This window comes from Nuphar pumila, chromosome 8 (genome assembly GCF_984573655.1).
Source record: "Nuphar pumila chromosome 8, dmNupPumi1.hap1.1, whole genome shotgun sequence".
Taxonomy (NCBI): domain Eukaryota; kingdom Viridiplantae; phylum Streptophyta; class Magnoliopsida; order Nymphaeales; family Nymphaeaceae; genus Nuphar; species Nuphar pumila.
This window is the reverse complement of record NC_143256.1, coordinates 126,046,854-126,064,330: the sequence shown is the minus strand read 5'-3', so window position 1 is coordinate 126,064,330 and position 17,477 is coordinate 126,046,854. Positions and strand designations below refer to the sequence as shown.

At 40.7% G+C, this 17,477-nt stretch overlaps 1 protein-coding gene across 1 annotated transcript; it reads left to right on the top strand.

Annotated features, from left to right (window-relative positions):
- The first annotated feature begins 10,099 nt into the window (after window positions 1-10,099).
- LOC149830659 (uncharacterized) lies at window positions 10,100-15,861 on the top strand. The gene is made up of 4 exons (XM_090015894.1): window positions 10,100-10,268; window positions 10,428-10,531; window positions 13,436-13,557; window positions 13,689-15,861. The coding sequence occupies exon 4, from the start codon at window positions 13,839-13,841 to the stop codon at window positions 15,690-15,692; it is 1,854 nt and encodes a 617-aa protein (XP_089872020.1). The 5' UTR covers window positions 10,100-10,268; window positions 10,428-10,531; window positions 13,436-13,557; window positions 13,689-13,838; the 3' UTR covers window positions 15,693-15,861.
- The last annotated feature ends 1,616 nt before the right edge of the window (window positions 15,862-17,477 follow it).

Here is a 17,477-nt window from a genome sequence, read left to right as displayed (position 1 = left end):
TTTTGAATAATGTTGAAAGACTGCTAAAGTTATTTTATAATAATAATTCGATAGTGCTATATTCCAACAACAATAAGGGCTCGTCGAAGTTAAAATATATTGACATTAAGTTCCTTGTTGTTAAAAAAAGAGTTCAGAATGGTCAGATATCTATAGAATATATTGGCATAAACTCCATGATTACATATCCGCTTAACAAAGGTTTGCCACCCAAGGTCTTTCACGAGCATACTGCTCGAATGGGTGTTTTATCATTTAATGATATGCTGGTTTAGTGAAAGTTTGTATTTGGATATTCTATGATATAATAAAGTTTTATTTTACTGCTTTAGTATAAAGTTAAGGTTTCAGTTTCATTTTATGCTCATTTGTTGTGATCTCACTAAAGATTAAGGTAGGACTAGTTGGAAATAAGCATGTTTGGATCACATTACATGTAATTTTCATGCTTCACATCCATTCTTAATCAATGTCATTTGGTTACGTTAATATATGTGGTCATTGATGGGTTTAATTACAATTATTGTAATGAAGACCGCTTTGGTTCTATATTGACATAATCAATGAACCAGATTGTTAGACATGCCATATGATATGGCAGTGCTTTTTAGCTCATAAGGTTATAATACATGATTGCAAGGTGACATATGCGGCCAAGGTTTTATAGACAAGATGATTAAGGATGACCATAATTTGACGGAAAGTAGTATCATTGCGTGCCATTCAAACAAACTACCAAGTAGTAAGCAACCATGTCTTCCAGATCAGTCTCCACTGCTTGCATCGTCTAATTTCAATAGGGCCCAGGAGCAGACCAAGCGCAAAAGACTCCTCTTTGACAATTACGTTCGGAGATCTCTTTCTCTCTTTGACAAAGAGAGAGAGAGAGTCGGTTGTCTCGTAGAGGCTGCCTTGTGTACGAAGCAAAGGCAGGAGGAAAAGAGATACCAAGACTTTGACCGAGTCAAACATGAATTGTGATCAGGTGCAATTATATTGCATAAAAATACGATATGCTGCTGCACCTCAGTGTCCTCCATCTGCCTGCTCCGTAAGAATTTATATGTTCTAGAAGGGTTTGCCTTGTTCGGCGTGTGCAATAAGAGAGTCCGCCTCCATAAAATGGATCGGGTCACATAACGTATGATTAAACATATGTGCCATCCCTGACCCTTGATACTGATACCCAGATTACATCGCTTCCATCCCCACCCATAAAGTTTTTCAACCACCAGGGATGGGAATTATACAACAGCTTCTTATGTTACAGCTAGGGGTGTCAACGGGTTGGGTTTGACCCAGACCCAACCCATACTAAACCGTGATAAATAAGATGACCCAAATAGAATCGGGGTTGGACCTGAAGGATCCAATTAATACATAGAGCCGGGTATGGTTTATGAAATTTTATACCAGACCTGGGCCTGATCCGAGTTCTGTTTAAGATCTGCAAATTTTCATTGTAAAAATGATAAAAAAATATTATTTTACTGGGTCTGGTTCATATAGTCCTTATAAGATTTGGGTATAGTTCCGGTTATAGCAGGTCCAATTAAACATGGGTCCAGACCCGGTACCATAATCTCAAATCAGGTTTGAGTTTGGTTCCACCAGGGGTCAAACCAAACCCTACTGGTTGCCGCCCCTAGTAACAGCATTTGGCCAGCAGGGGTGAATCCTTTTCCCAAATCTGCTTTATACGTAGGGGTGGCAAAATCTGACACGACCCGCCAACCCACTTCTTAGGCGGGTTCAGGTTTGGCTTAAATGGGTTCGTATCATAAACGGGTCGACCTGCCTAACCCGTTTATTAAACGGGTCAGGTTCGTGTCAGGGGTATGCCAACCTGCCAACCCCGCTGACCCATTTAATAAACGAGTTAGGCGGGCGGGTCAACCCGTTTACCCAAACCCAACCCGCCAACCCGCCCACCAACCCATTTACCCGACCCGACCTGCCAACCCGCTCACTAACACGAACCCGACCCGCCAACCCGCCCGCTAACCCGTTTATCCGACCCGTTTATTAAACGGGTTAACCGTGTCGTGTTGAGTTATCCGTTTAATAAATGGGTCAGGTTCGTGTTTGCCACAGCCGACCCGTTTAATAAACAGGTCGGGTTCGTGTTGAGGTATGCTGACCCACCAACCAGCCGACACGACCCGCCAACCCAACCCGATTGCCACCGCTATTTATATGGAGTTTTGATACCTCTCCACCAGCACGAGTTTTTGCTTAGTTGGTGTCAGTTTTTCTCGCCGAAGCAAGGAAAACCCCAGGTGGAGCTGCATGATCACCCTGCCTTACGTGGCTCACCTATAATAGCTACGGACACACCCGTGTGCCCACAGGGTTTGATCTGTTGCCTTCGTCTCAGCACCCTCACAGCCATGCTGTTGGCTACCACGGGTTGAGATGCAAAAAAAACATGAAAAAATTTTAATTTCAAAAATCATGTTTTTTCATTGAAAAAACACAATCCAAGAGTCGATTCCTATTAAATTGATCTTGTAGAATCCATTTATAGGGTCATATTTAACAAAAAAACAACTTGCATCAATTAGATCCAAGAGGGTCGAGACGAAAGGGGATGAGTGACATTTTGTGCATCACACTATAGCATATTTCTTTTTTGATGATGCAAATAATTTTCACTAATATGGGAAGAATTAGCGTACAATATACAGCAAATTTCATGTGGCCTTTTGCACCCTACCTGTTATAGGGTTGGCAGTGGACTTGGGGAAAATGGGGCCTCGCCCCACCTTGCCCCGTTTGAACTTGGGGTGAAGGACATGAAACGGGGATGGACTTACGCTTTCGCCCACCCCCTGCCTCGTCTCTGTCATGGATCTCCGCTTTGCCTTGCCCTGGCCCCTCCCCCCCCATCCCTGATCCTTTTTTAGAGATGACAATTGACCGAGGAGAAACGGGGCCCCACCCCACCTCGCCTTGTTTGGACCGGGGATGGAGGGCATGAAACGGGGATGTAGGTTAAAATCAAAACCCGTGCGGGGATGGAGGGTAGGATTTTGAGAAGGGGCGAGGGTGCAGACCTTGTCCCCCGCCGCGTGCACTGATAGTCACGGCTCTTTTTCGGGAAAATATTATTATGGAAAAATCAAATAATATTTTGAAAAATCTACTTCTGGTGGTAAAAAAACGTAAGACTATATACGAATACAAAATATAAGTAAAAAAATATGGATGATAAATGAACTTCACCACGATTTTTTTTATCACAATAAAAGCATGATATTTTCATAATAATTGATATTTTGAACAATGCATAAAATCACAATAGCTCCATGGCACAAAGACTTCAGAAAAAATAAATAATGCATTCTATATTATCACTCTTCCCCCTTCCATGCCCACACCATGAACTTTGTGCTCCAAGTAATATATAACATACAACTAAACAAGACCAATTACATCATTTACATTACTGACTTGGACACATCAACGAACCCTCACTTAAATAGAAATCCAACTTCCTATCTTGGCTTGGATCTAGACCATAGCCAGACCCAACCTGTACCCGACATGACCAGATCAAGGCCTTCCTCGGTGGGTTTGACAGACGAACTTATTGGGTCAACCAATATATTATCTAATCTAAAGCCAACTCGGACCTGTTTTTTATTTATGGACCATGAAATTTAGCGGAATCCAAAACACGGTCTCGAATATGAAACCAGATCCAGATAGTCCATACCCGATCCATCTGGACTATTCATGCATGACATCCTCCGAGAGAATACTGAAGACGACCATATCTCTGACCCTGCCCTTCAAAATCATATATTTTCTCAGTAGCCCCTCCCTGACGAAACCACATTTCTCCAAAACCCTCTGTGACGCGATGTTCTCCGAATCGACCAGCCCCTCGATCCGATCCAGACCCGGGAAATCCCTGAAGACGGTGGGGACCGCCAACCTCACCGCGGACGTGGCGACGCCCTTACCCCAGTAGCGCTGCGCGAGCACGTACCCCATCTCTCCCCGGCACGCGTCTTCGGCTTTGCCTATCGTTACGGAGATGGATCCGATCGGACGGCCGGCGACGCAGATGGCGCGGCACCAAGGGTGCGGGATCGCGAAGTCCCTGATGAACGATACGGCGTCGTCTCGCGACGTGTAGGGTTCCCACCGGCAGAACTCCGCAACGCGGCGGTCTGTGCCCCACGCCATCACATCGTCGGCGTCCGTCAAGTCCATCGGACGGAGAGAAATCGAGAGTTCTCCCTCTACCTCCCCCTCCATCGGCCCTTTTGTCTGGAGAGAGAGGATGTGATTTATTCAGAAGCAAGGGGGGTGCTGATGAAAGAGAGGGTCCGATATATATATATATATATATATATATATATATATATATATATATATATATATAGAGAGAGAGAGAGAGAGAGAGAGAGAGAGAGAGAGGTGTCTTTTGACCGTTGGGCATAATGGCTAGCTTGTGTGACAAGCAAAATGAGGCCGTCAACTTCAAAATTGGCGTTCAGTCAAACATGACAGATCCGATAGGAAACTTTTTTTTTTTTTAAAGGCAAACTGGGGTTAGGCAGACTGTTACCAGAACAACAGCCGCCCCATATGGCAGATGGATTCCGATCCTGTGCCTGTGTTCATTTACTAACAACTCATGATTTTTATCCCACCCCTCTCTCTCTCTCTCTCTCAAGCTTTTAGGGAGTGGATCCAGATTTGGATAAGCAAGCCTGTGTTCAGCTTGTCTCATTCAGAAATGAGCCAAGCCAGGAACTCGGTTCACAGGTAAAAAAGACGAGCTTGAACATGCCCTGTTCAGTTCCTTTGGCTTGTTAATAAGCAGAATTTATCATGATTGTGTCACGACAAATCCAACAAAATTTAATATCTCAAATCCGACCTGTTGACTCGACCAGTTCAGGCAGTTTGGGTTTGGCTCATTTAAGGAAAACCTCCTATTTGGACACGACGTGAGCACTCCAGCAGATTACCAGCTTACTCATTCTTTAAAAAAGTTTGTTTTATAAGTATGTTTTAAACTTTGAATATATATAATCCATGCCTTATATAAGAGTAATGCGCTCTTTCTGCCTACCTTCTGGTTTTACACTCCTAAAAAAATCATTGTTTTTTGGCATTTTTTCTCATATCTAACACCATAGATGTGATTTATAGGTTTTGTTGAGTGGAAACCGGCTTTTGGATCACTAGAATCTGACCTATATACAAGATTTTTTCGGTGATCCAAAATCAATGGCCATGAAGGTACCTGTTTTTTCCGGCTAATAAAACATGGTTTTTCGTCGAAAAACATGATTCAAGAATCAATTGCCACTAAATCGAGCATGATAAACATATCTAACGGTTCAAATCTATCATAAAATACTTCAAAACTATACTTGAGTATACAAGAATGGTAATACACTAGCATTTTTTGGCCACTGGCCACATTACACCATGAGATTGGCTGCAACTGTCAGGGTCATACCAACCAGCATGGACCCTGCTACCTGATGGTTTTCGAACAATCTGATGCCGAAAGGATGCAAGTCAAAGAGTGAAATGTTTAATGTCAATTTGGGTCTAAAATTGTCTCAATTATAGTAGTAAAGGGCATTCATAAAACTAAACTTTTTATGACCAATTACGGGCTGTGATAAGACCAAATATGGGCAGAGGACATCACACTCTTTAAGATGGTATTCACTTCGCCAATTTCCAGCAACACAATGACCCAAAAATAGTAGAGTACATAGGGCTGCCTATACACAAGAGTATACAGAATCATCCCCTTATTTATATATATATATATATATATGGGGTACCTTTGTCAGTTTTGAAGGATTAACCTTTCAAAGATGCTATAAAGAGTTTTTCTGGTCTCAAGTTGATCCAAATGTACGGTAAGATCCAATCACAGTACAAATTCAACGGCTAGGATGCGATGCGGTGATGCCTTGGAGGTCAAAGACACGAAAGAGGGACCAGGCAAGAGTTTATGGTAGAGGTTAGGCTACCTTTACCACCGAGGTGGTATCCCGTGTGGTAAACGGGGTCCTGTGCCGAGCTGAAGGCCCAGGATCGAATCCCTCTACCACAGGGGGCGGCAGTTGTTCTGGTAGGGTCAGCCTAACTCCAGCTTGCCTTTCAAAAAAAAAAAAAAAGGTTAGGCCACCTTTAATAAAGGTAGTAGAAAGAAACACATGATGAAAAGAAAGTCATATTTGTGTTCTATTGCCACGTGTCTCAAGTTAATGCTTATGCACACGTGGCAGCATGATCGAATTGGATTCATTTTTGGGCACTATCGGCTGTTATAATCGCGTCACCACTCAGGGAACGGCCTGTGGGGGTCAAACCACGGACAAATTATTTGATAAGGTTCAATTGAAACTTGGATCCGGTGTATATAGATCTGGATTCTGATTGGCAGGATCGAAGTCTAACTTTATTTGCAAACGAGCAGGGTTGGTCGGAGCTTGAACACCTGATGTCGTCTCCAGGTCAGAAGGTTGTGATGGTATGAATCATGCCTTGCCTTAGCTGGACCTAGGGTTGTCAACAGGTCAGACCTTTACCAAACAAGGTCAGTCTGGATCCAGATCTAACTTTGAGGTGTTGGTATCGGGTTGGGACCTAGCATAGAAAAAATCAACCCCAGGACTTATAGGGACTACATAAAATAGACACAGTCTTTACCTGTTGATATAATAATTTTTATGTTTTTACATTGAAAATTTGCGGATCTTAATTAGAACTCCAGTCAAAATTGGATTTGGTATGAAGTTTTATACACCATGCTCGGTTCCATATGCTAATCAGATCCTATTGGTCTGACCCAAATTCTTAATCCGACCTCTTTCTTTATTGCCAAACTGGATCCTAGATCCAATACGGGTCGGGACCAGGTCATGCCTCCTTTGACACCCGAAGTCGGACCTGTTTTTATCTAACATGTACAATGCCACAAATATCAGTGCCGAGATTTTCTTGAGAAGAAAAATCTCACAAATTTAAAAATGTATTTTTCAAGAATATATCAAACAAAAATATTGGCATGCATTACATTTAAAAAATAGAGAATTATTAATGTAAAAGCTTAAGGGTTTTATTGCATTAATATTGTGATAAAATAGTGATATTTTCAAAATATCACCAACCTTTGTTACACAGATCCAACATAGCCTTAAGGAAAGCCCAAAAATAAAAACTAAAAGGAAATTGAAAGAACAAAATACAACAATAGATTTACTCAGGTACATGATCACTTACGATAAAACTATAAATGATCAAATCTCTAGTACTACCCCTAAGTATCATGTAATTTCTCAAAAGACCCTCCCTAACAAACCCTGCTTTCTCCAAAACCCTCTGAGATGCATAATTTTCAGCGTCCACTAAACCTTCGACCCTCTTCAAGCTCGGAAATTCTTTAAAAATGGTTTTGAGCATCATCTTCACAGCCATGGTGGCTACGCCCTTACCCCAGTACTGATAGGCTACAGCATACCCTAGGCTTCCCCGGCATCGGTTGCTATCTTCGCCGATCGTGACCGATATCTTTCCGATCAGGCGTCCATCAAGGCATATAGCTTGATACCATGGATGGGGGACGATGAAGTTTTGAAGGTAAGATTGGGCAGCTTCTCTTGATGCATAGGGGTCCCTACGTAAGAATTTACAGACACGATCATCCATCGTCCATGTCATGTAATCTTCAAGATCCGAGAGCTCCATTGGCCTAAGGGTGATAGCCAATTCTCTTTCATCCACCTTCGAACCCATGAGAGAGAGAGAGAGAGAGAGAGAGAGAGAGAGAGAGAAGGGTGTGTGTGTGTATATATATATATATATAGAGAGAGAGAGAGAGAGAGAGAGAAGGGTGTGTGTGTATATATATATATATATATATAGAGAGAGAGAGAGAGAGAGAGAGAGAGAGAGAGTTGCAATTCAGTTTTATATTCAAAGTCTTGCAAATTAATGACAGATTTAGCAGCCTTTTGTTGAACAAATTTCATGGAATTGGACCAACATGGGTCACCACTAGACCTACTCACTACAAGGCCACCAATGGTAGGTCATAGGTGCACAAAACTGGATGCTGTAGGTCTTTAATGCTTCTAGAACTTGATGATGTGCTGTGGGTTTGACCTTTGAAAGAACCTGAACCGTGGGCGGGCATTGGTGATTCACTCACAGGTTATGGTTGAGAGAGAGAGTTTATTTCTAGAATGCAATGTCACAAGTACACGGGCAAAAAGACACGAGACACGCTAAGCAATTTTCTATTCAAAATACAGGGGGTCAGGACACGAGGGCAAGTTGAAGAATCCCTGTGACACAGCTATTGGTACCCTTGAATAATATGTGCTATAACTCAGTGTCCACTCATCCCCCATGTCATCCCCATAGTCCACCCAATTCGGGATATCAGTGATAACGGGTCGGGTTTACCCAGATCCAACCCGTATCAAACCCTATAGGGTTTGTGTTTGGTGATAAATAAGAAGACCCGATTAAGACTTGGGTCCGGACCCGATTTCCATTAATACATGGAGCAGGGTATATAGCTTGTGAAATTTTATACCAGACCCAGGCTAGACCCAAGTTCCGATTAATACCTGAAATTTTCAATGTAAAAATGATAACAAATATTATTTTACCGAGTATGGCCTGGTCTGGTTCGTGTAGTTCATATTGGGTTTGGGTATGATTTCTCTTATGTTGGGTCCAATTAAACCTAAGTCAGGACCCGATACCATACTCGAAAATTGATGCCAGGTCTGGTTCCACTTGGGTCCGAACCAAACCTGACCCATTGACACCCAACCAGTGATTCTAGTTGTTTTGAACAAATCTGACTTCATATGTCAGATGATAAGATCTTTTCTGTTTTCAGTATATGCTAGAGAGACCGCAAGCTAGTGCACGTCACCTTGTGTTGGGATATTGCAAGTTCGAACCCCAAATGGTATGGTTGTATAACTGGTAGAGAGGTCTGCGCTTTCTCTGTAGAAAAGAAAAAAAGAGAACTGCATTCGCTTAATGAGTCGGCCCCATTGCAAAGTAAATATTGGTATTAATTTCTGATAACGGGGGAGAAAATATAAATTACCATTGTGATTCGGAAGTCGTAGGTCATGTTGGCCATGACTTATTTTGATGCCCAAGGTGGGTTTCGAACTTCTGATGTCCTGTCAACATTTACAAGTCACCCCTGACAGATGAGCAGAGCGCTTACGGTCACAAACACTGTTTTTTTTTTTTCTAAGGCAAGCTGAGTTAGTCAGACCCCTACTAGTTATGCCACTATACCATTGGGATTTGAACTTGCAACAACCCAACACAAGGTGACGTGCACAAGCTGCTCCTACCAGGCAAGTGGAGGCCCCGAACACTTTCTACTACTCGTAGAGAAAAGTTTTTCATCGACTTCAACCTTCTAACGGAAGACATGCACCCTGTGTATCGAACCTGCAACATCCTTTGACTTGAAGGCTTTAGTTTAAATCAATCTACCTGTCCAGGTGAGTGGAGTTCTTGTGAACTCAACCCAAGAGGTGTTAACTCCCAACCTTATTTGCAAAAGCCATATTTAGATCCATATTAGGGATGCAAATGGGTCAGATCCAAGTTGAAAGTTTTGCAATTTTTGGCTGCTCCGAGTCTAACTCCCTCAGGTATTTAGCTGCTCCGAATCTGAGTTTTACCTTGTAGGGAGGTGGGGCCATTAAGTGACCCGGTTCTTGGTGAGGGTTTTCCTTTGTCATAAAAATAAATAAATCCATGTAAATGTTTTGGATTAGGATTGAATATGGTCAATAACAGATCCGACTACTAATACAATGTTGCCTAAACAGGTTTAGATTCTGATTCGGATTCAGATTCAGACTCAGACTCAAACGGTGAAATGCTCATACCAAATTCGCCTTTTTACATGTAATCGGGCTCGGTTATCCATAAAACTGCATACTCATCGGATTCGGTAGCAAGCAACCAAAGCCATATCTTCATCCCTTGGCATCCCTAATTGCAAGTTCTATTCACGAGCATCGAATCAAGAAAATGGATAAAAGAACCTGTATCCAATGCCCCTTGCTCCAGATCCAAACGATCTGAAATCGCATAACCAAATTTAAGTCTAGAGTGAGCAAACAAATCGACGGCTTAAATACCCTCATCATTCCACCGATCTCTCTCTCTCTCTCTCTCTCTCTCTCTGCGATCCGGACTCCGGAGGAAGAGTTTTTCCTGATTCTTTGGGCACTCAGGTACCCCTAATCTCTATTACCCTCAATTTTCCTTGTTCTTGTCTCTATCTTTTTATGTTGGTCTGTTAAAGTTTCGTGTTTCTGCCCACACCGAATGGTTTTCATTTTGATATTTCTTTGGTTTCCTTCATGTTTGTGTGGGTGTGTTTTGATTGGCAGGCTGGAGGATAACCCCTGTGGGATTGGAATTGGAGACCCCTTGGTTGTGATAATTGGACCTAACCATCCAGCTACCTCATTCGATCCCAAAAGAAGTTTCTCAGGTAGTTGATTTTTTCTTTTCTTTGGAATTTGCCTTCATCTGTTTTGCTTTTTTCATGGAATTGGACGGTTCGAGAGTTTTTGTTGTTTCTTCTTAGGCAATTATCAGTTTCGGTTCTTTGTTGATAAGTGTTTTTTTCTCCCAGGAAGTTTTATTAAGTACTTGGGCGTGCACTTGGGAACCGCCTATTTTCCAATATTATTGTTGGCTATTTACAAGCCTTATATCTTTAAGAAAATCTATAGTTTCTCTTTTCATTTCAAGAAAATTTTTGCCTAAGAGAAAATGAAAGAGAATCGATGTTTGTTTCCATAGATGCAAATAGAAAATCAAGACCTAATTTGAAAATTACCATTCAACTGGATGCCCCGATTTGGAGCCAGTATCTTAAAGGCAATTGTGGTGCTCATTTGGTTCTATCATTATGAATCAAACAGTGGCTGGCAAGCTTTTTTTTTCCAAAATATAGTCAGTCCTTGCGTTTGTGTGTTTTTCTCTCACCTAGTTTGGAGCTCTACAAGAGGATTTGGTGCATAATAAAGCTATTTGTGGTTGAGGTGTAAAACAGGAGGTTTCGATTTTTCTCTCTCTTGGTCTGGTGGTCTAGATGTAGACTGATGATATTCTTAGTTGCTAGATTGTGCCATCACCTTTTCTCCCACTGGACTATCTTACTTTCCAAGGTTGTGTCACCAAGCAGTTGTGCCCTTAGTTGATGGTTTGAAGTTGATATAAATTAGGGTGCACAAATATGGTAGATAACAATTGAGAGTGTTGAGTTGATTCAGTTTGGGTCGTATGACCTTTAATCAGACAATTCAGCCATTGAGGAATATTATGATACTATTAAACCAGTGTGGTTTGTATGAAGCACCACTAAGGTTCAATCTGCAAAACCAAATAAGTATTGGCCAAGATGGGTCCATGTTTAACCCCAACAACAAAAGACAAATGGTGTTACACAACAATGGGAGAGCAACAAGTAAGCGAGAGAGAGAGATTCATTCCAATTATAGTTGCTTTCTTCATATATGTCACAATACATAAAATTATGTGGTTAAAGAAAATCTATGATAATGATAAAGATGAAACATGACATGGCATTGCCAATGCTGATCATTCCTTCGTTTGGCAAGAATGAAGCTCAGCTTCTTTTTTGGGAAAGTAACTCTATTATGCGTAAATCAAATATTTAGTGAATGCATAGTATAAAATAACTCGGTCTAACCATAATGACTTAATTAACTATTCATCCATCATCATTATCATAATAATAATAATAATAATAATAGATTACCAAGTATATATTTCAAAATTATTCATTAACCTCCCCTTTTTTCTGTTGCAACTTATCGGTTAATTATATGATAATTTCTTAACATTCCATACGTAGAAAATTGAAATAGATAGACTATAAATGACATCTCTTATGCTAATGATACCATCTTCTTCAATTGAATGACTGGTGAATAAAATTTTCTTGAAAATTCATATACAATTGTGGCAACCATAGAAAGAAAAGAAAAAAATTTACTGAAAAAGAAACTATAGTCATCGATATTGTCGATTTTTTGAAAATATCGTGATAATATCAGTATTTTAGTGTAAGTTGATCGACAATGTATCGCAATATTTTCAAAATATTGCTAGAACTATTTTTCTATTTTCATACCGCAATAAGCCTTATTTTTCTATTTTTTGTTTCTTTTCTGTTTTGAAACCTTTTAGAACTTTTTTCTTTATTTATTACAAGAAAAATAAAACAAAACTTATTGTTTTCTTATCTTTTTATAGTTATTTATATTTTTTTGATTTTTTTAAACTTACTGCGATTTCTCGAGAAAGGCCAATTTTTGTGCCCCGTCAAGAGCAGTGATCGCGACCTAACTGGCGGTGCTAAAAAAACTACTTATCCAGGATTGTCTTAGACGAACGGGGCTGGTGTTTTACAACAAACTGTAGACCATAGTACAGATCTTGTGCTGTTGTGGCCTTGCATCAGAGGAATTGATGATCTGTCGCTTTGTAGGTTTCAGGTGGAACGGTTGTCATATTCATAAAATTTATGGATCCTATTGGGGCCTTATTAATGAAAATAACCAAAATGCCAAAGAAACTACAGTATTATAGTAATGCCCATTTCATTGAACAGATTTTTTCGGGGAGTCCAAAAATTTGTTAGCACTTTTATATTTTGATATCTGGCACCATATGGATCAGGGTTTAGTGTTGTTCATCGAGGCCTTACTTTCTCCAATGGTGTTTTTTTACCACCCATTTGATTTGTATTTTGCATAGTTGGCAAACTCATGACGAGCTTGGATCGGACCCCTATTGGGTCACCGAGTCAGTGGGTTGACTCGGTGACTCGGACGAGTCTGGACTCTATATTTTATAGTGTAAGCACATGAAGAAGACATGGAATAACTAAACTTCAAGCTAATATATCAATGGCTAAATTACAAAAACATATAATCATACATGATTATTAACTTTTTTCATTGAACAACAATATTAGATTTTTCATAACAAGTGACTTTATATAAAAATTATGCATTAAAATAATAGAATACATGATAAAAAAATTATTTAATGGTTTGGATCGGCAGTCCTGAATTGTGACCCAGTTGGGGCTCGATCCAGGTCGACTCAGGCGATTCCCGAGTCGACTTGCCGGGTTTGCCAACTATGGTATTTTGTTTTATGCCCTATTTTGGATTATTTTCCTTTTAATTCATTTGTTATTAAAAAGAGTGTGCTTTCAAATTATATGATTTTCTAAAGTTGTCTTGGCTTTTACCCCTATGGCTCCATTTCATGACTGTCTTCTTTTCTCCTCCTTTGTTCTGGTTTTAGTGCTAGGTTTAGCTCAAGTGGGAACTAATCAATGCATTTTTTTTTGCAGAATTTTCATTCTTGAACTCATCTATTCCGTAAATCAGCTTGGTGTATTTCATTCAACTTGAAGTTTCTCTGCAAGTGGCTTGCATTATCCAATTGACAATAAATAGGCGCTTCCTTTACTTGGTACAACTTTTTTTCATGATCTTTCTCACCTCTGTATAGGTTCCAGAATAGTTCTAGCTGCACCAAACCTCAGGAAAGCCCATTAAAAATGCATCTCGTACATAATTGTTTTTTTTGTGTGGAATTTGCAGGTTTTCGTTAGCGGTATAATGTTCAGAACTTCATGCTTTCCATGCTATGATAGAGGAAGGTTTCATCTTCAACCATCTTGGAAAGAATAAGGATTCCATTGCATGGAAAATTTTTAGGAATTGGAGCTTTGTATTTTCCTGAAGTGGCTAATGGAAGACAGTTCCTTATTACCTATTGAGCAACCTTTAACTGAAGATCAGCCCTTGATTGATCATCCTTTGGGAGAATATCATCCCTGGTCTCTTGGACAAACTTTGTTGGTTGGCCAAGAGTTTGCAAATGTTGATGAGTGTAGAAGAGCTTTAAAAGAGAGTGCAATTGCTTTTCATTTTGATCTTCGAATGGTGAAGTCAGATAGATGTCGTGTCATAGTCAAGTGTGCCAAGGAAGGATGTCCTTGGCGTGTGCATGCTTCAAAGTGTCCAGGTGGTTCGGTGTTTACGATAAGGACATTGCGCGGAGAACATACATGTGAAGGAGTTCATAATGCACGCCATCAACAAGCATCTGTAGGTTGGGTTGCAAAATCTGTTGAAGAACGTCTTAGAGATAATCCTCGATATAAGCCCAAGGATATATTGAAAGACATTCGTGAACAACATGGAGTTGCAGTGTCATACATGCAAGCTTGGCGTGGTAAGGAGCGTAGCATGACTGCTGTTCATGGATCTTATGAAGAAGGATTTCGCCTCCTTCCTGCTTATTGCGAGCAGATTAGAAAAACTAATCCTGGAAGTATAGCTTTGGTTGTTGCCACGGGGAAAGACAATCACTTTCATCGCCTCTTTATATCTTACCGGTCATCAATCTATGGCTTCATAAATGGTTGTCGCCCACTCTTGGAACTAGATAGGGCGTATATCAAAAGCAAGTACTTGGGGGCTTTGCTTTGTGCCGGTGCTGTTGATGGTGATGGCTCAGTCTTTCCTCTGGCATTTGGCATAGTCGATGTTGAGACAGATGAGAATTGGATGTGGTTCCTATCAGAATTGAGGAAACTTCTCGGAGTCAACACTGAGAACATGCCGAGATTGACAATATTATCTGATCGGCAGCAAGGAATTGTAGATGGAGTAGAGACACATTTCCCAACTGCATACCATGGATTTTGTTTACGCTATCTTAGTGAGAATTTCCATGATGAGTTTAAGAACACAAAATTGCTCAATCTGTTCTGGAATGCTGCTTATTCACTTACACCAGTGGAATTTGAAGCAAGACTGGTGGAGATGGAGGGGATTTCACAAGATGCTGTCCAATGGATTAACCGTTATCCACCTCGGCTATGGGCTGTGGCATATTTCGAAGGATTGCGGTATGGCCATCTTACTTTAGGTATAACTCAACTCCTGAGTACCTGGGTTAGTGACACTCTGCATCTTCCAATAATCAAGATAATGGAATCTTTCCGTAGTCGGCTAACAGACTGTTTTAATGAGCGGCGCGATAAAGGTATGGCATGGTCGAGAATACTTGTACCTTCTGCTGAGAAGCACATGTTGGAAGCCATGGCTGATTCTTGTTGTTACCAAGTTCTTCGCGCAAACGAAGTTGAATTTGAGATTGTATCTACAGAACGAACCAATATTGTAGACATAAGGAGCCATTGTTGTTCATGTCACCGCTGGCAGCTTTTTGGCCTACCATGTGCGCATGCTACTGCTGCTCTTCTGTCTTGTGTTCAAAACGCACATCTGTTTGCAGAATCTTGTTTCACAGTTGCAAGTTACCGGGAGACATATTCTCAGATTATATACCCTATTCCAGATAAAAGCCTTTGGACGGAAAGAGCAGAAGGGAGCAAAGATGGTGGTGCTAGTGTTGATATCGTCATTCGCCCGCCGAAGACCCGTCGGCCACCTGGGCGCCCGAAGAAGAAGCTTGTCCGTGCAGACAGCCTTAGTCAAGTAAAGCGGATTGTGAGTTGCGGGCGTTGCAATAAATCAGGGCACACCCGGAAAAAATGCCAAGCACAACTTCTGGAGCAGATGTCCTTGGGCTGAATTCTGTTGTAACTGTATCTTTCTATAGTGAACTCATGTTCCTTAATTTATGCCTTGCCATTTATTAAAGTGCATTGCTTTCTGATTCTTGCTACAGGATTGTTGCATAAACTTTTCAGTGTCTACAAGCTCTTAAAAACGGCTTAGCAACAAATGATTGAGCTCTTCCTCACTTGCATATTTTCCATTTTCTTCTTTGGCTGTTCCTTTAACAGATTTAGGATTTTTCATTGATAGGATTAGGGGTTCAAACAGTGTAGCTTGAAGAGGCAATAATTGCCTAGAAAGATTTGAGGCGGTCTTCTGTTTATTATCTGCTGTAATTCAAGGACCTCTTCTGTTCTTTAATGCACCTTTACAGTAGTCACCAATTTTTTTGTCTTTGTTATGGGGGATGATGATATGGACATGATATACAAAACCACCAAGGCACCTTTCTAAGGGAATTAAAAAGAACCAATTTCAATTTATATATTCTGCCAAGATTTGTGTGATAAGTTTTATGCTGCTGTATTCCTGTTACAGTATCACCAGACAGGAAGAAATGCTTGCTGGATTTTCAGCCATTTGCTTCACATCCTTCGCCAGTGCTGTTCTTGGTATAAGATCTACTACCCAGCCTGACTCAGTCAGGGTCAAATTGATCATACAGCCTGACTCAATAGTGTGCATCACTGCACTGTAGCTCATATAGAAACTCACACCAAGAAGCCATAATAAATGCATTTCTTTAGCAGAATATGTGCCAGATAATGTAGAAAAGCTGCGTAAATGAATATAGTGATTTCTCCCGGGAGTGGGAATAAGGGACAATAAGTTTTTGGAAAAAAAATGCTTACACCAAAATATATATGAAATTCACATCAACAAATGTAGACATCCTGAAATCTTTTGAAAAATCTAGGTTTTTTAGTAAATCATGCCAAATTTTCAAAAATACATGGTGTTATTGCGATATTTTCAAAGGCCGATATAATACTTAAAAAATGCGATGATTTTCTTTTTTGGTTCATATCGCCTACCCCAATTGTTTTGGGATGAAGGCGTAGTTGTTGTTGTTGTTGTGAAACCAACTGCAGTCCAGGTCATGACCATCCATCTCAACATTTCTCGAATTGGACACCATACCCATCTCGAGAAATGCTAAGATGGGTGGCTGTCAAGCAGGTCGCTGCATGCTCACCATGAAGCGGCGCTGCACATATTGTGAATACTTATGGTTAATGGGAACTAAATTCTAGTCAAATTTGACCCGCATCCGCATTTCCTATCCGGTTTACTTTAGGTGGATGTGGATCTACCCTGACCTGAACCATATTTGTCTTGTTTCTAAGATTCAAACCGATCACGAGGACGAAGAAAAGATCAGGTTAGGAACCCAGCGTGTCATACATCTGATACGGGTCAGAAACAGATCCAACTCATACTGTCTGATCTAGGTAGCTTATATTGGAACATGGATCCGTCTCAAAACCAGGGTTGGGTCTACTTGGTGGCTTGGAATCATATGTACTCATTTAGTCAGATCGGGTCCATATTGAGTCTGTTTTAAAAAGCAATAGTTTTACCCGTTTTCCACAGATCCAGTACCTCATGAACTCAGATTAGGTTCAGATCCGAGACTCTATTATGAGATCCAAAGATCCTGATTCAGCACTGAACTAGCCTGTTTGGACAACTCAGATACAGTTCCCGGTCAACCATGACCAAATCCACATCTGACCTGTTTTCATCCCTAGTCCAGACACACCTGGGCCATGTCACTCTCGGACACAGGCCTGGTTG

Coding starts and splice junctions, on each gene's coding strand:
- LOC149830659 (XM_090015894.1), top strand. CDS start 13,839: ATGGAAGACAGTTCCTTATTACCTATTGAGCAACCTTTAACTGAAGAT.